General features: G+C 44.2%; 1 protein-coding gene across 1 annotated transcript in view; it reads left to right on the top strand.

Moving 5' to 3' along the window:
- Nphp1 (nephrocystin 1) overlaps nucleotides 1-25,004 on the top strand; it is a 54,042-nt gene that overhangs the window by 16,941 nt on the left and 12,097 nt on the right. The window contains exons 5-16 of the mRNA XM_071601830.1: nucleotides 497-716; nucleotides 2,176-2,277; nucleotides 5,408-5,499; nucleotides 5,803-5,845; nucleotides 6,779-6,863; nucleotides 8,856-8,950; nucleotides 10,919-11,047; nucleotides 16,244-16,318; nucleotides 17,987-18,097; nucleotides 19,491-19,573; nucleotides 21,675-21,751; nucleotides 22,964-23,063. Of these exons, the coding sequence (XP_071457931.1) occupies nucleotides 497-716; nucleotides 2,176-2,277; nucleotides 5,408-5,499; nucleotides 5,803-5,845; nucleotides 6,779-6,863; nucleotides 8,856-8,950; nucleotides 10,919-11,047; nucleotides 16,244-16,318; nucleotides 17,987-18,097; nucleotides 19,491-19,573; nucleotides 21,675-21,751; nucleotides 22,964-23,063 (1,212 nt within the window). The remainder of the gene's footprint in view (nucleotides 1-496; nucleotides 717-2,175; nucleotides 2,278-5,407; nucleotides 5,500-5,802; nucleotides 5,846-6,778; nucleotides 6,864-8,855; nucleotides 8,951-10,918; nucleotides 11,048-16,243; nucleotides 16,319-17,986; nucleotides 18,098-19,490; nucleotides 19,574-21,674; nucleotides 21,752-22,963; nucleotides 23,064-25,004) is intronic.

A 25,004-nucleotide genomic window follows, 5' to 3' on the forward strand; every position in this document is an offset into this window, starting at 1 on the left:
GGCTCTGATGGGAAGCTGACTGCAGGCAGACATTGTTCTAAACACTTTACGGATTGTCACTCACCTGATCCTCATGACAGCCTTAGGAGTCAGGTTCTGTTGTTATCTCAACTTTACTTATGAGAAAGGGAGAGCTTACTAGAAGGTCACCCACGGAAGAGAGAGAGCCAGAATCAAAACCCCAACTTGTGTTTCAAGCACTGTGTGAGAGCGCTCAAGCAGCGTGTCCCGAACGGGGGACCCAGGCCGTGGGTGGGGTGCTCTTGTCGCACAGGCCTCGCTCATATCAACCGGCTCCTTGTCCACCCTCAGTCCTTCAGGTCACGAGTGCTCAGCATGGTTGTGGGAACCATTAGTTGTACTTTCCTTTCATTGCTTTTTTTTTGGCCAGCTCCAAAAATGGAACAGTTCTTCAGGGTACAGAGGTTCTGCTCCCACTGGGTTTGTACTCGCATGTTTTTTTCAAGAGATCGCCTCATACAAATGCTTTTTGTAGAACTGATGTGCTTACTGACAAAGAGGAAGATGAGGATTCTTCTGAGGAAGATGAAGAAGATGAAGATGATGATGAAATGGAAGAAAGTGGTGGAGAGGAAGAAGAATCAGAAGACGAAGAGGAAGAGGAACAAGAAAATGAATCTCCTAAACAAACAAGTAGAAAATACATTGCTCTTGGAGATTTTACTGCTCAGCAAGTTGGGGACCTTACATTTAAGGTAAGTAGAGAAGATGGGGACCTAGTGTAAGGGGAATGTTTCTAAAGGCTCAATCTGTTTAAATAAGGAATTATGATTTACAAGCAGTAGTTATGTGAGAGTCTATTATTAAAGTTACCTGTTCTAAAGATTTTTAAAGTGGCTTTAGTGTTGATAAATCTTAACAAGGGGTAAAATTTTATAATTAGTTTCTGAATGTCATATGTACCAAGTTATTCAGGTGGGTTAGGCAGTGTCCTAGCTGAGGTAGGGGGAGCACTATCACACTTCTTCCTGTTGGCTTAGACTTGAAGGGGTGCACGTCTGTTCTAGGCCTGTGCATAGATAAGTGGCAGGTGGGATAGAAAAATGAAGTTGTGGGGTCTTGTTTGTTTGTTTATGCAGAGCAGGGATCAGACATGGCCTAGCCGGGCAGGTGATCTACCCTTGAGCTACAGCCTCAGCCATGCAGGTGTGGTTTGTAAAGGATTTGAGACAGTTTTCTGCTAGTGAAATGAGTCAAAGAAATTTTTATTGAATATATAAATCTTGATCTTTTGTTTAACTTCAAAGTGTGACACTCACTAATAGTAAAATATGCAAGAATATTATACAACTAATATATTTATTGTTTTTTGTTTGGTTTGGTACCAGGGATTGAACTTGGGAGTGCTTTACCACTGAGCTACGTCCCCACCCCTTTTTTATTTTTACTTTGAGACAGGGCCCCTTGCTAAGTTGCTTAGAACCTCACCAAGTTGCTGAGGCTGGCCCCAAACTTGCAGTCCTCCTGCCTCAGACTCCCAAGTCACTGAAATTACAGGCATGTGCTACTGCACTCAGCTAATACATTTTAATTCATAGGTTGTTTTTTTTTTTTTAACTTTTCCTGGAAAAATGCCACCAATACTAAATAATAATGTATATTCTAAGAAAGTCTTTGCTTTTGCGTGTCTTCAGTAGTGGAAATTACTGTTTTTCAAGGATGGATTATATTTCGTACATGAACAAGTATTGTTTTCAATGGACAAGTATTGTTGAAAACATGGATTAGGTAGGTAGGAACATTGGGTAAACTATTTTTGTTTCAAAATAGGGCTTAACTTTAATAGAATCATTTTTCTTCAGGGATTTATATGATACTCCTGGAAGAAATTTTCCAAAGAGAGACTTACAAATTCAAAAATATTTTCTGCAATAATCAAATTGCTAGAATAAGTACGGGTCCTCATAAATGCTTGTGGAAATGGTCCCCATTTGCATGTAGAATTTGAATGTGTGTTGAGCAACCCAAAGGAATGATTCATTTATAGTCACAAAGGTATTGGGGTATGGCAGTAGGGAAGCATTTGATAAAAGTTAGGATAAATATTAAGGAAATATTTCCTTTTTTCAGTATATATTTTAAAGCATTAGTAATGAAATGCTACTCATGACTATTGAGCTTTATTTTTAAATTTGTACTTTGTTTTGCTTTAAGAAAGGGGAAATTCTTCTTGTAATTGAGAAGAAGCCTGATGGTTGGTGGATAGCTAAGGACAGCAAAGGAAACGAAGGTCTGATTCCCAGGACCTACCTGGAGGTGAGTCTTTGTTGTTTATGCTTTCTCCTTCAGATAGATCTCATTTTCAGTTAAACATTAAGCTATATTCTTGGATCGGTTGACTAGAGAATGACTTGAAATTTAAATTTACTTTAGTTTTACAGAGACAGGGCGTGGGGAAGACATTGTGTATTGAGGTCCTGGGGGCCTGTGAAGAGCTCGGGTGAAAGTGAGCCCGGGAGCATTCTCAGAAGGAGGTGGCTCTGTTGCTCTGTGATGTTTATAACAACTAAGAGGCATTTATTATCATAAAACATGGCCACCATCCACTTGGTGTTTACTTCCACAAATACATTACTCCCTTACTAAGAGGTGAGCATACTGTCCATGCATGGTTGGGTCGGGAGTCACAGCACGTGCCACGTGGTGTAGACACCTGTCTGGATCAGCACTGTCTGATAGAAATAAGAGACACACCACACATAGGATTTTAAATCTTCCAGTGACCACACTGAGTTTTTTTTTTTTTTTCCACCCTGACAGCGAGGGTGGGGTTATTATCTGACACCACGGGTGTCATTTTCCATATCAGCTCCTTAGCAACTCAGTTGGATTCTGGCCGGAACTCCTGGATTTAGCACAGGTGCCACACAGTAAGGGCACACTCCCACCAGACTGCCCCCTGTTCAGATGCCAGTCACATGTCCCAGCAGCCACTTGTACTTCTGACTGATTGGCTAAAAATTCAGAAGTCTCCTCTCCTTCTGCAGGGGTCTGATGATTCCCTAGGGTGACTCACAGAACTTGGGAGAACACTTTCCAGTCTGTCCTCTGTATCTGAGGGTACAGAGCAAAAATATCTGAAAACAGTTGCATCTATATTGAGCATATACAAGTCTTTTTCTTGTCATTATTTCCTAAACTATACAATATAATAATCATTTATATGGCATTTACATTGTGTTAGAGATCATAGGTATTTTGTATATGATTTAAGGTATGTGGGAAGATGTGTACAGGTCATATGCAAATACTGTATCATTTTATATAAGTGACTAGAGCATCCTTAGGTTTGGTATCCATGGGGATTCCTGGGACCAGTCCCCTGAGGATACTGTGGGACAACTATACTTGGATGTACTAGTTTATTATAAAGGATGCAACTCAGGAACACCAGTGAAGAAGACGCACAGGGCAAGATGTTGAGGTGGGGCGTGCAGGACCTAAGCATGCTGTTCCCCAAAGCCTTTGTGTGTTCACACACCTAGAAGATACCCAAGCCCCAGCCTCCCGGGGTTTCTATGGAATTTTGGTTAATCTCATTAACTAAATCACTGACCATTGGTGATGAATTTAATCTCCAGCTCCTCCATCCTCCCCAAAGTTTGGAAGGAAGAGCTGAAGGTTCAAACTTCTAATCCCTTCCTGAAGCTGTCTGGGGGTCCTCTAGATGCACCTCACTAGCCTGCACACTAGAATGATTGAACTTCTTAGGAATAAGAAAACTTCTTAAGAATAAGAATTCAGGAAATTCCAAGAGTTTTAGGAATTCTTTGCCAGCAAAAGACACAAATATATATTTTTATTACACACATTAAGAAGTAAACAAATAGGGGGAATTATTTTTAATATTTTATATTGTCTAATATATCAAAAATATCATTTCAACATATGATCTATATTTGGACATTGAGTTACTTGTTTTATATTAGGTTCAAAATCCAGTGTGTGTTTACGTGGACAGCACATCTCAACCGTGTTTACGTGGACAGCACATCGCCACGGGTGGCGAAGGGCTATGCACCACACAGGACAGGTTTAGGTCGTCCTTTGGAAGGCAGCAAGCATTCCAGCTCGCGGTGACATTTATTCAGGGTGTTTGCAACCTATAATCACCATCAATTATGCCACAAAGAACCTAAAATTAGCTTCTATGAATTACCAAAAATCTCCCCAAAGCAGCTCACCTGAGGTAGCAGCGTCTTCTCCCACGCGTGGAAGGAGTGTGGAGATGGCTTTCTGGCGCTGGTTCAGGCCCCACCTGGAACTCCATAGCTCCAGGTGAGGCAGCTCTTCCTGGGTTACCTCTTTAGTTAAGTCAGTGGCCAAATCCTTTAATGATTCTGAGCAGCAAAAGGGAAAAGAGGAAAGAATCAAGAAATATGAGCTGCTATCTAAGGAGGTAAAACGTTTTCTGGAAGTTAGAAAACTTCAGCCACATCTTGACGACCAGCATATTTAGTCCCCAGGCCACACCTAGCTGCAAGGGAGGCTGGCTGGCCAGATGGAGTCTCAGCAGGCCCGATGAGTCAGGGGTTCTGCTAGAGAGGAAGAGGTGGAGGGTGGCCACCTGCAGACTGTTTGGATCAGTCTGCATGTACCTCTTTGTAGACTCTTGGTTGTTCCTCTTGGGTGAATTCCTACATGCTTGTCAGTGCTTCAAAGGGTTTACACCTTTATATTTTGATTTATTTTGCCAATTTTGTCTTGGCAAAATTATGGCCTCTGATGTTAAGAGGGCTTATTTCCCCATGCATCTGCCGAGGCTGGCCAATACCAGTCTTTCTTAGCCTTTGCCAATGTGATCAACAAAACAGCCTCATAGTTTTTATTTGCACTTGTGATACTCCGAATGAGGCTGAGCATCCTTTCATATGATTTACTACCATCTGCATTTCTTCTTTGTGGATAACCAGTTCAGTTTCTTTGACCATTTTTCAAATGGATTTTTTAAAAAATCTTTTTCTTGATTTATAAGAGCTTTTTATAAAATTAACCCTTAGAACTTGGTGTTAATGGTTTCTTTATTGACCTTCAGCTGCATGTATTTTTTATTAGTGAGATCTGCTAGCATTTCCATTTATTATTTTTTAAATTTTGGTATCATAACTGCAAAGGGCTTTACCCCACATTTATTTTCTCCTATCAAAGGTAATTCTTTTAATTTTTTTTCATTTGAATAAATTCTACCTGGGATTTATTTTGGTGAAATTGCTGTTTACTTTATAGTCTTTGTCATTGTTTCATATAGTGAAGTTATCAGTCATGGGTTGAAATTTTCTTTCCCTGTCACATACTAAATTCCCCTCTGTGCCTGAAAGTCGTAGCATTTTTATTGGTTGATTTTTGTGTTAGTTGGAAAGCACTTCCTGTTTCAACACTTTTCCAGCCCTGTGATAAAGAAGAGGAGCAGGCGACAAGTGAAGAGGGCAGTGAGGAGGACGCCGGGGGGACGGCGAGTGAAGCCGAAGCTAAGCAGAGGTACAGAGCGCGGGAGAGCGAGCAGCTTCTGCCAACTTTTTATTTATTTTTACTATTAAAATAATGTAAGATTTTCTTGAAATGGAGTCAACTTATACCTAGAGAGCTTTTCATATTATTGTTGACTTAAAGGTCATGGCTACTTTAGTTTTGTAATTATTTTTAGTGCATTTAGTTCTAGCTTCGCCTCGCCTAGAGATTGTTTGGTCTTCAGAATCTACTGAGCGTTTGTACTTGTTCTCTGATTCGTGTGGTAACGGGCAGAGGCTGTGCCTGCATTTACCTGCTCTTTCATCTCCGCAGAACTGATACCCACTGCAGTGCTGTTCAAAAAGCTATCTCAGAGGTTGGTATCTGCTGTCTTATTAATAATACCTTATATTTGATGTCTTATAATATTTTTAGTAAATAAGACATTTGGGATGTCTTAGTGTTTTATTATCTATAGTTCTGGTTGAGTTCAGATTCAAACCAGGATGGAGACTCTTTGAGACTGTCTAGATCTACCCAGGCTCAGTTGTGGAAGGTGCAGGGCAGAAGGCTTCTCTTTCTGCCTTAGGAAGCTTGAGCTGCAATCAGCATTTCTCATTAGGGCTTCTGTACAAGAAGAGTAGATCATCTCATTCATGGTGTGATTTCAGAGCTCGGAATCTTTCTCATTGATCCTATCCAGATTATTTATCATTTTGGCAAAGGCTGGCATTAGATTTTAGTTATTATTTGAAAAGTCTGAAAAACCCAGAAAGGTAAGACACTATCTGTAATCCTGTCATTTTTAAAAAAATGACATGACAAAATGAAAATTCTCCACCCCATGAGTAATCACCATGAACGGTTCAGTTAGCATCTTCCTGACCTTTTACTGCTCTTCTAACTCCCAAGGAGATGCTCGAGGTGCGGGTGGGTGGGGGTGCACTTACACAAAGCACCTGTCAGCTCCTCGGGCGTCAGTAGCGATATCATCTGCTGAGTAGCAGTGCAGTATGGGGTGGGGCTGGAGCAGGAGCATTACAGACAGAATGTACTTGAAGCAGCTGATCTAAAAACACAAAGCTCTGCGCCCGGCACTGTGTGGGCCCCAAGTCTTTGTGAGAGTGCAGATCCAGTGATGGCCATGTCCTCTCAGGATTTGGGTCACGTTGCAGCACTTTCCCGACATGTGCACGTGGTGTTTTCCCGTTGGGTTGTGCTTGCTGTGGTGCTGAAGGGACACGGTGGGGAGGTGAGGAATCATGGATGGAAACGAGCAGACCACTTTTGTTTGTCCTCTCCTCGGCAGATGAACACGGTGGATGTGTTAACCAGCATGGGGGCTATCCCCGCAGGCTTCAGGCCTTCCACGCTCTCCCAGCTGCTGGAGGAAGGTATGGTGGTGCTCAGCCTCTGCAGCCATGCTTGGAGGCTAATTTTTCTCTGGTAGCTAAAACAAGTTGAGGAAGATGCGGAGTTTCACTTCTCTTTGGAGCACATCCTTTCCTTGTCCCTCTTATGACCATGAGCAAGGACCCCAGTTCTATGAGAGGCCCATCTGTTTACCTGTGTTGTGGGCTCCAGCCCTGCCCTTGTCTTTTTAATCGCCAGCCCTTTCCTGCTCTCTAGCCTGCCTGCCCTGCCTTCCCCTGCCACCACTGTGAGCAGCGCACCACAGTGCCACCAGCCCATCCTGTCCCAGCACAGTGCCACCAGCCCATCTCGTCCCAGTGAGGAAGCCTCACTTCCTCTGCCCCTCTTCACAGCAAGGACTCTCCTAGAGCATCTCCAGTGGGCTTTCTGATTCCTGTTCATCCCTGGATTTCCCGGTACTTGGCAACTTTTGTCTAGAAGCTCATTTTGAAGGGGAGTCATGAGGGGCAGGCTGGCTCCTGTGTGCCTGAGCCATTAACTGTGGGTGGAAGGGCTGCTTCAAGGTTACTTCTGCTGGGAAGGTTCTTCCTGGACCTCCCCAAATAGCTGCCCCTTCCCATCCTGTAGTCTCAGGGTCCCTTCTACCTTGGCAGCGATGCCCGCTCTGGCAGTGCAGCTTCCCTCCCACCCCCGTGAGCACACACACTAGTCTCATGTGCCTACTTCTCTGTTTCCCTCACTCAGCTGTAGGTCAACAAGGACTCTCGGCTCCATTTCCAGCTCCTAGCACAGCCCATGGCACAGGGCAGGGACTCAAATTATTTCTTAAACAAATAAGTGATTTTATAATAAATGTTCTTCATGATAAACTATGGAAGAGGAGTATAAAAACGCTTATGTATCTCCCATATCCCGCGTGGGCAAGGGAATTGCTTCCCTCCGGAGGGATGGGCTGGCTGGGAAGTAACAGCTAAAAAAAGTACCACGAGATGACCTCAGAACACAGGAAAGCAGTTTCAGAGCAGGGGCATCGATGGGCAAAGCTGACCAGATGGGTCTAGTTCCTAACAAAGAATGGAGCCTGCGCTTGCTTTATTTATATTGGAACACATCAAAGACTTTTAGTAGAAAATTCTTCACCAAAGCAGGATAGAGGTGGGGGCAGTTAGGCTGCTCCGTTCCTGACAGGTCATACCCATCTCCGGTCCTGCCCAGGACCTTTTGGCAGAGTGGAGGGGGAGTTCATTTGCATTGGGTGGTCTTGATAGCAGAAGTGCCACTATAAGTTCCCAAATATGAGACCTACCCCCTCGCTGGCTTCAGTGCTGAAAAGGTCCCCGTGCATTTTGTGGATGGATTCCTGCACTTTTGTGTTAAGAACTAGGTTCTGGGGCCGGGCTCAGTGTAGAGCGCTTGCCTAGCACATGTGAGGCACTGGGTCCGATCCTCAGCACCACAGAAGAGTAAATAAATAAAATAAAGGTATTCTGTGCCTCTATAACTAAAAACATATATGTGAAGAAAGAAGCAGGGCTGGGGCTGGGGCTGGGGCTCAATGGCAGAGCACTTGCCTAATATGTGTGGTACCGGGTTCGATCCTCAGTACCACATATAAATAAATAAAAATAAAGTTACATCAGCAACTAAAAAAATTTAAAAAAGAAGCAAAACTAATGGTTATGTATTTTTTCTAAAATATATAAAAATGTTACAGATTTGTGCATTTTATAGAAATATTTGAATAAATCATTTTCATTGTGAAGCATGTTGTTGGTCTAAACTCTTTAAGATCTTCCTTAAAACTATCTTAAAGTAGTCTTTTATCAGTTTTTAATCTTAAAATTTTGAACATAATTCTGTCTTGGTTCATCTGTCTTGGAAAGCAAGTTGCTAGTAAGCCCCTTAGCATTTTGGAAATATCTGTTTCCTAAATTTGTAGCATAATGTCTTAGACTTGGTTTTGAATTTCATTCTTCTTTTCATAAGAAAATAAAGGAAAGCTGTTTTTTCAGGGAATCAGTTTCGAGCAAGTTACTTTCTGCAACCTGAGCTCACGACGTCTCAGCTGGCCTTCAGAGATCTGATGTGGGACGCGAAGACAGGCACCGTGAGTACAGCGACAGCAGAGAAGCTGCAGCCTGGCTGCCGTTGTCCTGGGGCCAGCATATGAGTGACATGTGGCTTTAAAGTGGTGGTGTTCACATAGCCAAGGCAGCACCTAGACTTGGTCCCCTGACTCTGGTTTCTCTTAGCGGTTGCGCCCTCCTCCCATCGCCACAAAGGACGTAATACTTAGTCTCCCTGTTCATCATGCTTTACCTCAGTGTCTTCATCTGGGAACAGGGATGACAGTCCTTCTAACATCGAGCGGTTGTGAGAATTTATGAAGGCTTTGGCAGTGCCTGGCAGAGTATGAGAACGTAGTCAGTGTTGGCCAGCACTGTGCTTTGGATAGGTGCCCCACGGCTTGCTGCCAGCCTGGGGCTATTGGGAGGCGGTAGGACCTGGAGCTGAGGCCTAGTGAGGGGAAGTTACATGGCTGGGCCACACCCATGAAGGGATCGTGGGACCCCAGCCCCTGCCTCTCTCCCATCTGCTTCCTGGCTGCTGCAAGGTGACACATCACGCCACCATGTGCTCCCCGCTCTGATTCCCTGCCTCGCCACTGGCCCCAAAACAGTGGAGCCAAGCGACCATGGACTGAGACCTCTGAGAAGAAGAGCTGAGCAGACTTTGCTCTCTGCAAGCTGCTCATCTCAGATCTCTCGCAGTGGGAAGCTGCCAGCTCCGTCAGGAGGAGTAGGAGTGACATGATCATAGTTGAGTGGGAATGAAAAAGTCGGCAGAACTTCATGATCACACTTTTTGGGTACCACCAAGAATAAAAGATTTTTGCTATCCCAGTATTTGAAGTAGAATATGCTCTTGATCTTTAATTCTACTTTATATCTGCCTGTAACAGATATAAACTGCATTAGAGTATGTCACTCCCTTCCCGTTTACCTTGACTTTACCCCTCAGTGGTGGCCGGGGTGGTAGGAAGGGGGGTGCAGAACTTGGTGCCCTTATTCCTCTCACCCTGAGCATCAACTGGTGCCTTAGTAGGAGGTGCTGTATTGCAAGTGGGCAGAGAGGGGCTGCTTGGTGCACCAGTGCTTGAGCAGATCACAGTTAATGCCATGAACTTGTGCCCAGGAACTAAAAACCCAGCTCTCATTACTTAAATAAAAAGGTGACAGATTATTGATATTATCTTATCTTTTGCAACAATATAAATTATTTAAATGAAAAGGCTTGTGATCATAAAGCAGAATGTAAAGTTTAGCTAATTGAAGCTGTTCTTTAAAAAATAAAAATACAGAATGCCAGTTTATTTATTCACAATCTGACCTTTATCTGTGAAATAGATTTGAACAATCAGACCAAACATTACATTCTATGTCAAAGCATCTAAGAAGCCAAAGAGGAGGTAGCTGGGTGCCGCAGTCCGGCTGCTGTAGGACAGGAGGGGTATATATACATTCCACACAGCTTATCTTAATTAACATAAACTAGATACAGCAGTCAACCAATAAGGAATCTCCACACTTAATGGCTCGCTGGCGTTACTTCACAAACCACTCCCTCTGGCAAAATGCCAGGCGCCATCCCGACTTGTTTATAGACCCTAATATTTCCCCCTTACAGCTGGGTGACATTAATGCCAGGTGTCTTGGTTGTCATGCTAGGGTAACTGTCTACAATTCCACACATCGTATGGGAATGGACCTGGAGACTGGAATACAGTGGTTCGAGGGTCAGGTCATATATTTTACCTGCTAGTACTAGTAGTCTTTCATTGAAGTTTTTAAGTGGTTAAGAAAAAAATGCAGATATTTCAAATATAACTTTATGCAAAATTTACCTGAAATAACTGGGTTTGGTTTTGAACAGACTATTGAAACTCTGTGTATGTATATCCATGTAAAAGTTCCTTTTTGTATTCTATGTATATCTTCTTAAGCTGTATTTTACAAATGATGCTTTGGAAATGGATTTGTACTACTATTAATAGGTTTTTGTGTTTTTCTTTCAGATTAAGTCAAGGCCAAGTCGTGTTTCCTTAATCCTCACCCTGTGGAGCTGTAAGATGATTCCTCTCCCAGGAACGAGCATCCAGGTGCTCAGCAGACATGTTCGCCTCTGTCTGTTTGATGGCAGTAAGGTAAGCTCACTAGTTGAACCATCTCACACAGGATGACGGAGAAGCCCTTGTGTGGTACCACACATTAAATGTGGAGTGCACTGTGTGTGAGTATGTGGTACTGCAGTGGGTTAACCCTGGCTCTTCAGTTGCTACATGTGTGATGTTGGTACACACACAGTTAACCCATCTGGGCCTTAGATTTCTTCACTTATGAGAGGGACTAGTACCTTCTTCTAGTGTTGTGTACAGTTCAGGTCTAAGTATAGAGCATTGCATTTTTGAAAATGCAATGTATATCCAGCTCCCCAGTCAAGATATGGAGCATCGCCATCTCCCGTGATATCTCCTGGAATCCTTTTCTGCTCAGCTCTTCCCTGATTCCTAAAAAAACATTTTTTACCTAATACCAAATGATAGTCTGAATGACTTCTAAAAAAATAATATATCTTTCATGAGATGTAGCTTAAGTTGTGCTTAGGTAGAAATTCGTAGCTTTAATTGCATATACTAGAAAGAGGGAAGGTTTAAAATCAGTGATCTAAGCTGGGAACTTAAGAGACTAGAAATTGAAGAGTGAGTTAAACCTAAGAATGTAGAAAAGAGGAAATAACAAAGAGTAGAAATTAATGAAATAGAAAACAGATGGACAGAAGAGAAAATCAATGGAGATGAAGGTTGATTCTTTGAAGAGATTAATAAAATTGAAAGATGCCCAGAAAGACTGACCAAGATACTTTAAAAATAGTGAAAGAAAGCTGGGCGAGGTGGCACATGCACACCTGTAATCCCAGCAACTCTGGAGGCTGAGATAGGAGAATCACAGGTTCAAAGCCAGCCTCAGCAACAGTGAGGTGCTAAGCAACACAGTGAGACCCTGTCTCTAAATTAAAAAAAAAAAAATAGGGCTGGGGATGTAGCTCAGTGGTTGAGTTCAATCCCTGGTACAAAAAAAAAAAAAAGAAGAAGAAGAAGAAGAAAACAAATTATCAATATCTCCCATTGAAATAGAAACATCATTACTGATCCTGCAGACACTGAGGACAGTAAGGGATATTATAAGGAATTATATGCCAGTAAATCTGACAACATTGATGAAATAGATAATTTTATAAAAAACCATAATTTACTGAAACTGACATAAGAAGAAATAGAAAATTTGAGTTTCTCTTTTAAAGAAATTACAACTTCAATTAAAAATTTCCTACAATGAAAACTCCAAGTCCTTATGGCTTCACTCTAGTGACTTCCCACAAACATTTAAGGAAGAAATAATACCCATCTTATGCAAACTCTTCCAAAGAATAGAAAAGGAGAAAACATTCCCTAACGTATTTCCTAAATCTAGGAAAAACATGACACCAAACGATGACATTACAAGACCAGTTTCCTTCATGGATATAGAAACTAAAATCCTAAACAACATTCTCAAGTTGGATCTAGCAATTTATAGAAAGGACAGTAGGTCACGACCAGCTGGAATTTCTCCCCATGTTCAGATGTACACACCTGGCAGCCAGCATTGGATATGCGAAATTGTGATGTTATTTCATCATATTAGTAGACAAGAAAAAATCATGTGAACATCTCAATAAACATAGAAAAAACATTGACAAATTCCAGTGCCCATTCACAAGTTTTAAGAAATTCTCTACAAACTAGGAACAGATGAGAACTTCCTCAAATTTATAAAGAACAAAAAAAAACCTAAATTACTATCATTGACAGTGAAATGTAGAATTTTTTTTTTTTTTTTAGTCTAAGATTAAGAACAAGTCAAGGATGCTAAGAAATAAAAAGAACTCAGTTTTTTAAATGAGCAAAAACTTGAACAGGCCCTTCAAAAAAGAAAACATGAGAAACCAATAGGCATATAAAAATATACCTAACATGTATAATATTCTACATTATTAGAGGAATGTAAGTCAGAATTTACAGTGAGAGACCCACTTAGATGCTCCATACAAGAAGCCCACCTTAAATAGAAAAGGTAAGTTAAAGGGAGGTGGGTTCACTATTCAAGATATTAATGTCAGGCTGGGAATGTGGCTCTGTTGTTGAGCGCTTGCCTGGCATCTGCAAGGCCCTGGGTTCAACCCCCAGTGCATTAAAAAAAAAAAAAAAAGTCAAACAAAGTAGATACATACCCAGTCACCCCATGTTAGAGCTTCAAAACACATGACCTAAAAATTGATGGAACTGAAAAAAGAAATGGGAAAAGCCACCATTATAATTGGAAACTTCACTACTGTTCTCAGGAATATAGAACAAGCAGACAGAAGATGAGAAAGGATATTAGGAATTGATTAACCTATTGACAAACTAGGTAGAATCAGTATTGAGCAGCACTTCACCTCTAAACAGTAAGAAGCACGTTCTAAGTGCATGTGGAATATCCACCAGTCTACACAGGTGGATGTGGGTCAGAAAATAAACCCCAACAAGTCTAAAAGAGTTGAGAGCCATGTACCGTATGGCCTTTGAGCACATGAGATTAAGCTAGATATCAGTAACAGAAAGATCCGTGGGCAAAGTCTTCAAATGCTTGGAAATTAACAGATTTCTAAATAATCAATAAGTCAAAGGGAAGTTAGAAAATATTTTGTACTAAACACAAAGTGGAAGTGAAATAGACAGTCTGGTAGATGTCAGCTAAAGCCTAGTTAGAGGGGTTCCCAGAGTGGGTGGGAGCTGCAGAACAGCTCCTCACGGCCTCACCCCCTAAGCTGAGGAGCCCCAGGCCTCTGTGGGACGTGCAGGCAGAGGCCCTCTGGGGAGGGGACTCCAGGGGGAGCAGGGTGGCCACCAGTGTGGAATCCTGATGGGGAGTGTCTGGAAGGCAGGCAGTGTGAGAAGCAGTGCACGTCTGTCCTAAAAACAGCAGAGGGCACTGAAGGAGGTGACATGATGAGATTCATGTTCTGGAAAGATCTCTGGCTCCTCTCCGAAGAATGGATTAGAGGGCAGCCAGAGGGGACTCAAGTGGACCACTGGGGGCAGGGCCGTGGCACAGCATGGCAGGCAGAGGACAACAGGCATCATCTTCAAGAAGCAAAATCTGGATCCAGCTTGCTTAGGATTGCCCCTGGCGCTGGCATTTGCACAACATGGGACCTTGACCTTGCTCTCAGGCTCCTCCTCTTGTACCTCCTGGGATCAATGTGAGGAAACTGGGTTAATATAAGTAAAGCACGGAGAACAACACATGGAGCATAATAAGTGCAACCAAAAGAATGATGACGATTACAGCTTGGGTGGAGATCAGGTGGGAGGAGATGCAGGAGGCGGGAATCAACGGGATTGGTAGTGGGCTCACTGTGGAGGATGGAGAGAGAGCAGGTGTGGAGCGGGCAGTAGGTCTCGGACATCCACCCCTGGATAGACCATGGTCACACGCACACAGGTAGGGAGGCCTGGGGGAGGACTGGGTGTGGCGCTGCCCTGGTGGTTTTCTTCCATCTGAACTTGGAGTAAGGGTGACCACAGGGCTACTGTGCACAGAAGCACCACCGCAAATGCGCCAGGAGGTGTCAGCAGTGACCAAGAAGAGAGAACCTGCTGTACTCTCCTGTTCTCGCATGAGAACAGAAAACAAAAACTAGAATTTCACTTTAATAAGGTGAAAATATGGGATTCATTTTATATCCAGATCCTAGAAGTTCATTTATGAAATTAATTTTTATCAGAGTTTGAAATCGAGAAGTTTTCATCACATTTAATAGTTAGAAAAATGCATTATTTGCTTTTTGAAGGCTTCTTTAACAAATCTAGCCTATTACAAATGAAAAGCTCTGTTGTCGAGCCTGGGCAGCGCCACTCCAGGACGCCCTCCCAGCACCCACCGTCCTCCCAGGGCAGGTGCACCCGCACCTGCAGCGTCGGGGGGAGCCTCAAGCCTCTGGGTCTGCTGCCTGCTTTTCTTTTTTGTTTTATTTTCTAGGGCTGGGAGGGAGCCTGGCTTTGTTCTCTCTCCCTGTTGTCCTCTGTTCTCTTTCCTCCTTCTTGCGTGTAGCTTGGACGTTTCTTAGAACTCCATTCTGAATTATCCGTGGTGTTGCGTGGTCTCTCTGGGGGGCTTCCTGTGTGCTTGCTGTAGGTGTCATTTTACACACCCAGCTAATCACAGTGACCACAGGCAGCGTTCCGGTTGGAGAGAGAGGCAGAGACTGTCCCTCTCTATAATTCTCTTTGTCCTCATTCACTCATAACTGGCTTGCACATTTCCTGTACATACACTGAAACCACATCACCCAGTCTTACAATTTTTGCTTCAACCATCAACTGAGAAAATTAGTAGTATTTAGTCAGATCTTTACTGTTCCCATTGATCTCCTTCCCGATGTTCCAAGATGCCTTCTTTAGCTTGTCCCTTCTGTACAGAGAGTGTCCTTTAACCATCCTTTCAGGGTGACAGATTCTCTTAAACTAGCTTTATCTGAGTATCTGTCTCCCCTCCTTCCTAAAGGACCTTTCCATTAGATGTGGGACTCTGGGTTGACAGTTCTTTTCGTCTACCTCTTAAACAACGTGGTGCCACCTCATCCTGGCCTCTGGTTTCTGCCGAGACACCCACTGCCATCTGAGTCATTCCCTTGGCTTAACCTGGCTGTTTTTCTCTCTTGCTACCTTCAGTGTATTTTTTTTTCCTGTTTACTTTAGAAGTGTGGTGTACCTGGCACAAACCCTTTTGGATCTTCCCTGTTTGGAATTCGCTCAGCTTCTTAAATCTGTAGGTTTCTGTCTTTGGCTGAAATTGGGGATTTTTCAGCCATTATTTCCTACAGTACCTTTTAAACTCCTCTCCTCTGGGACTCTGATGACACAAGGGTTAGATCTTCTATTTTAATCCTATAGGCTTCTGAGTTTCTACCAGAAGTGTCACTTCCTCTTCTAGTAAGCATATCTCAGATATTGAGTATTCACTTGATGTGGTTTATTACTATCACAAGGGCACAAATCTGAATCTATTTTATCAGTTCCTTCATTGTTTTATTAATAAGTTTTGGGACCCTTGTTTTCACTGTTTGAAAAGTTAGATGCATACTATATTGGACGTAGAAAGAAACCAGACCTTACAGAACTGCATGAAATAAAAAATGGAAGCCCCTCCTCTCCCTCTGCCCTGCCCAATATAGCCACTGGTAATTATCTGGGACTCAGAAGGGTGATGTTTCAAAGAATTCCTACAGCCTGATCTGAAATCGGAAAATCTTTCAGGTCCTGAGCAACATTCACACTGTGAGGGCCACGTGGCAACCCAAAAAGCCCAAAACCTGGACCTTTTCTCCCCAGGTAAGAAATCTGCTGAGTAGCAGAACGGGAAACACCCTTCTTTCCTCCTGGGCGATCAGTAGTTAAGACCTAAGGCGAGGCTGTCGAAGCGTCACATTTAGCACAGAACACATGGAGCCACATGTGAACCCTTAGATTCTTTACTGTTCTAGGAGGACTTTGATTAAAATTATTTGTGTTTCTGACTCACCAGGGTTATAATTCCAATGAATCATCCTATTCATTGGATTTCAATTTTAGGAAATGCCCATTTGATGAAAAATGCAGACAAGAAGATAAAATTTAGGAAGTGAGGTGTTTCTCAGAAATGGAATCTTACAACTGCACTAATGACAGTTGTGTTTTCCTCTGATGAAATGAAAGGTGACGCCTAGGGAACCAGTACACTCCGGACTGTCAGAACTGGGATGAGGTTAAGGTTTATACCACTGAGTCAGGCTCGCAGGGATGGATGCTAGTGAATCCAAGATGTCTCTCTGTTCTTTTTATAATACGAATTGTCTGTAGTTCACCTACTTCCACCCCCAGGTTTCATTACTTGAGTGTTTACTTCCCTCCCACAACTAACTCCCTTTGTTACTGCACCCTAATTACCCTTCTCCTAATAAAGATCTTAACACAAATGGGGGTTCAGCGAGAGGGCACTGGCTGTGAGTGAGGCCCGCCGCTCGCTGGGTGCTGCAGGCATCCTTGCTTGACTAGCACAATGCCTGAAAGTGAGTGTGGCCTCCTGATTTCCTGACCTCCCTGCCTCCAGGGAGACACACCACATATATTTGGGTCTGTCATTTCACAGTTCTGTGACACACAGCTGTGTGTCATGCTTTCTCAGGATATAAAGGTGAGCTTTGGGAGGAATAACTAAGTGCTTGTCACCTTCCTGAATGAACTGAGGCATCTGTTACGTGCCCACATTCTTCCTAGGTGCATGAGGGTTTACTTGTATGTCAGTGGGGAAGAAACACAGCTGCAAATAATAAGAATGCTCTCTACTTAGGATGCTCTAGCCACGCACAGGCCCTTGGGTCCCTGCTTTATTCAATCCTTAGAGTCGCCCTGTGGGGCGGGCGCTATGGATTACTCCGGCTCAGGCAGGCTGTGAGGATACGGGGCTCCAAGCGCTTTGGGAAGCACAGAGGAGGGGGAAGTTAATTCTAGCCCTTGAGCCTCAGGAGGTTTTGTAAAAGAAAACTAGACCTCAAAGACTGAGTAGGGTTTTATAGGCAAGAAAGGGAGGATGTGCTGTGTAGGGAGAGGGGTGGGAGGAGCCCAAGGGGAGGGGGCCTGTTCCAGGCAGGCATCAGGAAAGCCCAGCAGACGTGCGTGCCCAGCCACTCAATTCTGTTTAAAATGAACAGTGATTGGCATAAAAACCTTATAACATATGCCAAGTGGGCCTCGAGCACCTCGGGGGCGGTTTGCCGCACATGTTGTATGTTAGCCCTGCTCGGAGAAAAGTAAGTGAAGAGAAAGATGTTTCCCTCAATAAGGGAGCTGAGTGTGTTTACCAAGTCAGTGGTGTGGATGGGTCAGTCCGTCTGCTCTTAACTTTCCTTAAGAGACCTTTGTGGTAATACAGAGGCACAAGCCTTGTGCCTTGGACGGGGCAGACCGCCCCTTCCCACTGTGCACTGTGGTCAGTAACCCCACATTTCTTTATCGTTCCAGGTCACTGGCATCTTGCCATGCTTGCTCCATGGCGACTGTTTTATCAGGTCCAATTCTTCATCTCCAGACCTGGGAATATTATTTGAACTTGGAATTTCTTACATTCGCAATGTATGTCAAACGCAAGATAAATGTCACTTTATAATATGCCAGTTAAAAGGGAATTGGCAGGCCGGGTGCCGTGGTGCAGGCCTGTGATTTCAGCGACTCAGGAGGCTGAGCAGGAAGATGGCAAGTTCAAAGCCAGCCTCAGCAACTTTGAGAGGACCTAAGCAACTTAGTGAGACCCTGTCTCTAAATAAAAAATTAAAAGGGATGGGGATGTGGCTCAGTGGTGAAGCACCCCTGGGATCAGTTCCCAATACAAAAAAAAAAAAGGAGTGCTGGAGTGCGTGTGTCTGTGAGTGAAGTCCTAGAGGGTTTCCCGGGTGGGATTTTCATCTCTGGCGGAGCGAGCTGGCAGTGCTCACGATCCTTTGCAGTGCTGCTTTCTCAGTGGCATTTAAGATGAACAGGATCTGCTTACATGTGTAGCACCAGTGAACACCAGAGCTCCTAAAGAACGGAAATTCAGGGCTGGGGATGTGGCTCAAGCGGTAGCGCGCTCGCTTGGCATGCGTGCGGCCCGGGTTCGATCCTCAGCACCACATACAAACAAAGATGTTGTGTCCACCGAAAACTAAAAAATAAATATTAAAAATTCTCTCTCTCTCTCAAAAAAAAAAAAAAAAAAAAGAACGGAAATTCACAACAGAAGGGGTTTTCAGAAAGTGATCAGAAGCACAATGGCACTCCAACCCTGGGACCCGGTGCATCTGGCCCTGCAGTCAGCAATTCTTATTGAGAGACCTGGCCAAGTGGCGGTTCTGTGCAGGGAACACCAGAAGCATGGTGTCCTGAACTGCTGGAGCCGAGGCGTGGCCATGCTAGCAGCCCCCCATCTCCCACCCCCTAGCAGCATCTGAATGCAGTATAGGAACCCGGCCCCTCGGAGCCCAGAGCCACCACAGGTACCCTGTGTACTGCATCATCCCGCGTTTCTTTAGGACAAGTACACCCAGGCGAGTCGCAGATGAGTCAGAGCGAGGAGAGGAGCAGCCCAGAGCCAGGCCCAGTGGCCTCTGGCAGTGGACAGTGGGGCAGACTTCCAGGTGTCAAGGCCTTTGCATGCTGAATCCCCACAGTCCACTGCAGGGAGACAGAGCTTGCTGATCCAGGAGCACCCATGTGCCTCTGGGTGATGCCACAGCAAGTGCTCAGCTCCTGAGGCACCATAGCCAACTGTTGGCACGTCATCAGTTTCAGGGATTTTCAAGGGAAATTTTGACAAAGTGTGAGCATCACTTAAAGTGCCACCTCTGCTCTACGGTGTTTCATTTTATTTTCTGGGGCAGAACTGCTTAGCCTTAAGGGGGGGTACTGGCCTTGTTCCTTTCAGGGGCTTGCATGTGCTTATAATTTGACTCATTCAGATGTTGTTTCTCAGACTTGTTTTATTTCCTAGTCAACAGGTGAGAGAGGAGAGTTAAGTTGCGGCTGGGTGTTTCTCAGGCTCTTCGATGCCAGTGGCGTTCCGATACCAGCAAAGTAAGTGCGCTGTGTATTCCTAGCAGTTGTGTGATTTTGTAGAAGTTCTTTTTTTAGGATCAAGGAACTCAGGTTTGTTCTGTTGGCATGTCAACAGCTTTTGGGGCGAGGGCTTTTAATGTTGATTTTAGTGTTGTATAAAGTAGTGTATGAAAGCAACACACACACTCTCACCCAGAGAGGGAGAAGGACACATAGGACGTGTTCTAGAATATGCTTGCACTGTCTGTCTGCTGGGACTGTTCCCTGAAGTACTGGCACATTCCACCATGCTGAAAACAGTGCGAAAGCTAAGTCCAGGATCCCCAGTTCCTCTGTGAATCTGTGTAGGACATTGAAATTATAGCAATTTTTTTAATATTTATTTTTTAGTTGTAGTTGGACACGATACCTTTATTTATTTATTTTTATGTGGTACTGAGGACTGAACCCAGGGCCCCGCACTTGCTAGGCAAGTGCTCTACCTCAGCCCCAGCCCTCCTGTAAGCAAATTTAAACTTTAAAAGCACAGTGCAAGCTAGAAGCAAATATAATACATACCACAAAGTTGGAATGTTGTTAGCCCTAATGTAAAAAGAGCCCTTGAAAATTAATAAGTAAAAGATCATCTGAATTTTTATTTATTTATTTATTGGTTCCAGTGATTGAACCCAGGGGTGCTTAACCACTGAGCCACATCTCCAGCCCTTTTTATTTTTTATTTTGAGACAGAGTCTCGCTGAGTTGCTTAGGACCTCACTAAGTTGCTGAGGCTGGCTTTGAACTTGTGATCCATCTGCCTCAGCTTCCCAAGTCACTGGGATCATAGGCATGTGCCTCCTCACCCAGCTCATATGAATTTTTAAATGGGGAAAATAAAGATCTAAGTCTAGGATATAAACAGGACATTCACAGAGGGCTACAGATGGACAAGAAGTAGGGAGGATGGTGATCAAGATCCTAAATTTGTCATTACGGAAACTCAGGGTGCTGGGTCCCACACTGCCTGTATAATAGGAGGTATGCACCATAGTATCCAAATTCCCCCCACCTTTAATCTGGGGAAATAATTCCTACCCCACAAGCTCCTGGTGAGGATTAACTTGGATAACATGCCCTGCACAGCCTCCTTACCACTGGGCAGACGTGAAAGTTCTGAACCCTAGTTTCTAGCCTCATCCTAGCCAGAGCAGGAGGGGCGCCCCATTATCAGGAGTGAATACAGAAACCCAAGTTTCTTATGATTCTTTTAAAAAATATGTTCAGGGTTTTCATTTATACTTAGAAGAAAAAAATAAGGAAACATCCAAAATTCTATCTTGGCAAAGTGAGGTCCCAGTTATTTCCTAGGAGGTGGAGCTCGGTCGGCAGGGAAGCATTCTGATGTGTATTATGAGGCACAGGGAGTCACAGGGTGGGTGACAGGGCAGGAGACTTACTGAACTAGGGGAAAGGACAGAGGAATTTTTCATTTTTTACGTGTCGTGTCTATGCCATTCCAACATTTTTCTTAAATATTTATTTTTTAGTTATAAGTAGACGCAATATCTTTATTTTTTATTTTACGTGGAGCTGAGGATCGAACCCAGTGCCTCACGCATGCTAGGCAAGCGCTCTACCTCCAAGCCACAACCTCAGCCTCCATTCCAACATTTTACAACGATCTGTGTTACTGTTTTACTTTAAAAATCATATAAATTCATAATGGCTTAATTTCAAATATTGATTCAATACATTTAAAAAAGGTAATTACTTGCTATTAACAAGTCATTCAAGTCAAAACATCTTTATTTTTATTTGTTTATTTTTATGTGGTGCTGAGGACCGAACCCAGTGCCTCACGTGTGCAAGGCAAGTGCTCTACCACTGAGCTACAGCCCCAGGCCCATCTTAATAACAAAAAGTAATCTTTCTCATTTTCATATATTTCCTGTGTTGATGCTTGGGACAGAGTCTCTTTGCTGAGATGACACCCCATGGAAGGGTCGACATTGTCATTCTCATTCATCAATGAGACACAAATAGAATGAATATATTTGTGCTAAAAATGTTTCACTTCTGGTTCTGGTGTCTACAGAATGCCCGCCGTGCACAGCCATCATAGTATGTTATTCTTTCACAGAACTTACGAGCTCTTCTTGAATGGTGGCACTCCTTATGAAAAAGGTGTTGAAGTGGACCCTTCAGTGTCCAGAAGAGGTACTGCAGTGGTGCGCTGCCTTCTGTCAGTCAGCTTTCCGTCACTGTGACAACGTACCTGAGATAATCAACTTCAGAAGAAAGAGGTTTATTTTGCTTCACGGGTTTCCATCCATGATTGCTTGGCCGTTTCTTTGAGCCTGTGACATCATGGTGGGAGCACATGGCAGAGGAGGCCTGTTCATCTCATGGTTGCCAGGACTCAGAGGAAGGGTTGGGGTCCAGTATCTTCAACTGACCAGTGTCCTAGCCTCCTCCCATAAGGCCCCATCTCTTAAAGCTCCCACACCTTCTCCCTCAGTGCCACAGACTGGTGACCAGGCCTTTAATTTGTGGGCCTTTGGGGAACACCTCAGATCCAAACCGTGGCACCTCCTCTTCCTTAAAGATGAAACAAATGGCAGAGGCTTCAGAGAAGGCAGCCATATTCCAGTAAGCATGACAGTTTCTACTTGGATTCACATGTTTTAAGCTGTGCCATTTGGTGATGTGATCTTAGTCACTTTTATCTAAGTGATTGTTATTTTGGTAGCACATGTAAGACTATAATGTTGAAAAGCATGAGAAATGGGGCCCTGCATTAGTTCTGTCGCTGAACCCTGAGCTGATGCTGTGGCAGGTACAGAGTGAGTGAAGCCGGCTGCCTCAGAGATGGCCCATTTCAGGGTCAGGGCGTGTAGGCATTGAAATCGTGACATGCATGCCACCTCACCCTCCAGCCACCCTCCAGGAAGATGGAGCACCCGTCAGTATGTCCGTTGGCCAGGGGACACTAGGGAAGGGAGTGGAGGGCAGCACAGATGGGCCCTCCCTCGGGGAGCTGCGGACTGACGGCTGGAGCCCCCTCGCATGCCTCAGCCCTCCCGTCCTTGTGTGGTCCAGGACACCAACCCTGGCTGCTGCCCGGTGCCAGGCTCTCTCCTCCTGGGAACAGGAAGGAGTTGGGGTTTGGGGTGCAGGTGCTTCTTCCTGGGGCCGCATGTGCCCTTCCCCCTTTCCCTGCGTGCTGCTGCGGCTATCTGCCCTAGTGGCCAGGGGGTGCTGTAGGGAGGCCCCAGGTTGCTGTCACCGCCCGGTCCCTTCTGACAGCCGGAGGGGTGTGGGCGCTTCCTGCCTGCTGTAACCACCAGTTGTGCTGACCTCTCACTTAATAGTCTTACCAAACGCCCATTCTGAGCGCTGACAGCTGTGGGTCTGTTTCTGTTTTGACAGCGCAAGGCAGTGTTTTCCAGCAGATGATGACCATGCGGAGGCAGCCTCAACTCCTGGTGAAACTGAGGTCTCTCACCCAAAGGTCGCGGAGCATGCTCAGGTGCGTCCCGCTTCCCGGGCAGTGCCTGCGGGGCACTCATCTGTTGGCTGTCTCTTGTCAGTTACTTTTCCCCCCATTAATTATTTTTGCCAAAGAGCAGAAGAGAAATAGAAAAATAATAAAGCTTAGCATCATTTACTCTTCTTTACCATTTAGCTCAAGTGACAGACTTGGTAATAAATCCTTCAGCTACTTTTGAACAAATGAGACTGACCAATGCCTGGGCCTATCTTCAGGGATATCTTTTTTTACTTGTTCTTTTTGGTTTTATAGGACAGGAGAATGTATTTTGACATATCCTACATACATGGTGTATGACCTCCCATTCTTGTGGTTGTACATAGTGTGGAGTTCCACTGGTCGTGGGTTCATATATGAACACAGGAAAGTGACGTCCCACTCATTCTGCTGTCTTTCCTATTTCCAGCCCCTCTCCCTCCCCCTCATTCCTCTTTGTCTAATCCAGTGAACTTTTCTTCTTCTCTCCCCTCCCCTTATTGTGCGTTAGCATCTGCATATCAGAGAGAATATTTGGCCTTTGGTTTTGGGGGACTGACTAGCATATTTCACTTAGCATGATAGTTCCATCCATTTATTGGCAAATGCTATAGTTTCATTCTTCTTTAGGCTGAGTAATGCTCTGTTGTGTGTATAGATACCACATTTTCTTCATCCATTCATCTGTTGAAGGGCACCTAGGTTGGTTCCATAGCTTGGCTACTGTGAATTGAGCTGCCATAAACACTGATGTGGCCAAGTCACTACAGTATGAACTTTTTTTTAAATGTTAGGTTTATTTAGGTTTGACTTGCATGCAGTAAAATTTATGATTTGGGGGTTGCAGTTCCTGGAGTTTTGACAAATGTACCGATCACATGACAATCACCACAATCCAAAGAACACTCCCTTTACTCTCAAAGGTTCTCTTGTGTCCCGCTGTGGTCAGCTCCCAGCCCCGGCCTCGGGGAAGCACTCCTCAGTTTTCTTCCCCAGCACCTTGGCCTTTCCCAGATGCTGTAGGTGGATTCACGCGACCTGTGAGTCTGGCGTCTTTGACCATCATACATCCGAGGCTCGTCCGCGCTGTTGCCTGTGTTAGTGATTTGTTCCTGTTCATTCTAAATGGTAACTGCTGCATTTGATGGACATGCCACCATGTGTCTATCATCCTCTAGTTGGTGGTCTTTTGGGTTTTTCTAGGTTTGGGTAACTATAAATAAACCTGCTCTAAATATTTGCGTACATGTTTCTGCGTGTGTGGACGTGAGGCTACCTACATCTCAAATAGGACTGCCTAGCAGAGGGTTTGCTGGTACATCTGGTGTTGGTCTGGCTGCTTCCTTGAATGCCTGTGCCATTGACCCTCTCACCCTCGCTGTGCACGGGTTTCAGTGACTCCGTGTTCTTGGCAGCATATGGTATGATTTTTCTGTTTAGACCAGTTTAAAAAGTGAACAGCAGTTTCTCACCATGGTTTCATTTGCCTTTTCCTGGGGAGATCCCAAAGCTTCCAGTTCTCACTCGATGCCCTGTAGTCATGTAACCTTCTCTTGGGGTTTCAGTGGCTGCCTCTTTAAAATGGGGATAATAGCAATATCAATTCCCTCCAGCTGTAATGAGGTTTAATTGAAAGCAAGTATATGAAACACTTAGTCCATATTTATAGTCCCTGGCTATAGGGAAACACAATGGTGTTGGCTATAATTATCTATATCATAATTATTTTATATCCAAATAAATGTCAGTGCACACCAGGTAGATACATGGTGCCATATCCTGAAATTTGTTCAAATGAAGAGGTGCAACGCAGCTGGTAGGATTGAGGAGTTTAAAACAGATGTTAACCGATTGGAGGGATGAGAGGGCCTTCCTCCAGGTCACACAGGGGACACGAGATGGTGAGCCTGATGCAGGTTGGGGAGCAGCAGGGGAAGCAGACTG

The sequence above is a fragment of the Marmota flaviventris genome, chromosome 14 (genome assembly GCF_047511675.1).
Source record: "Marmota flaviventris isolate mMarFla1 chromosome 14, mMarFla1.hap1, whole genome shotgun sequence".
Lineage (NCBI taxonomy): Eukaryota > Metazoa > Chordata > Mammalia > Rodentia > Sciuridae > Marmota > Marmota flaviventris.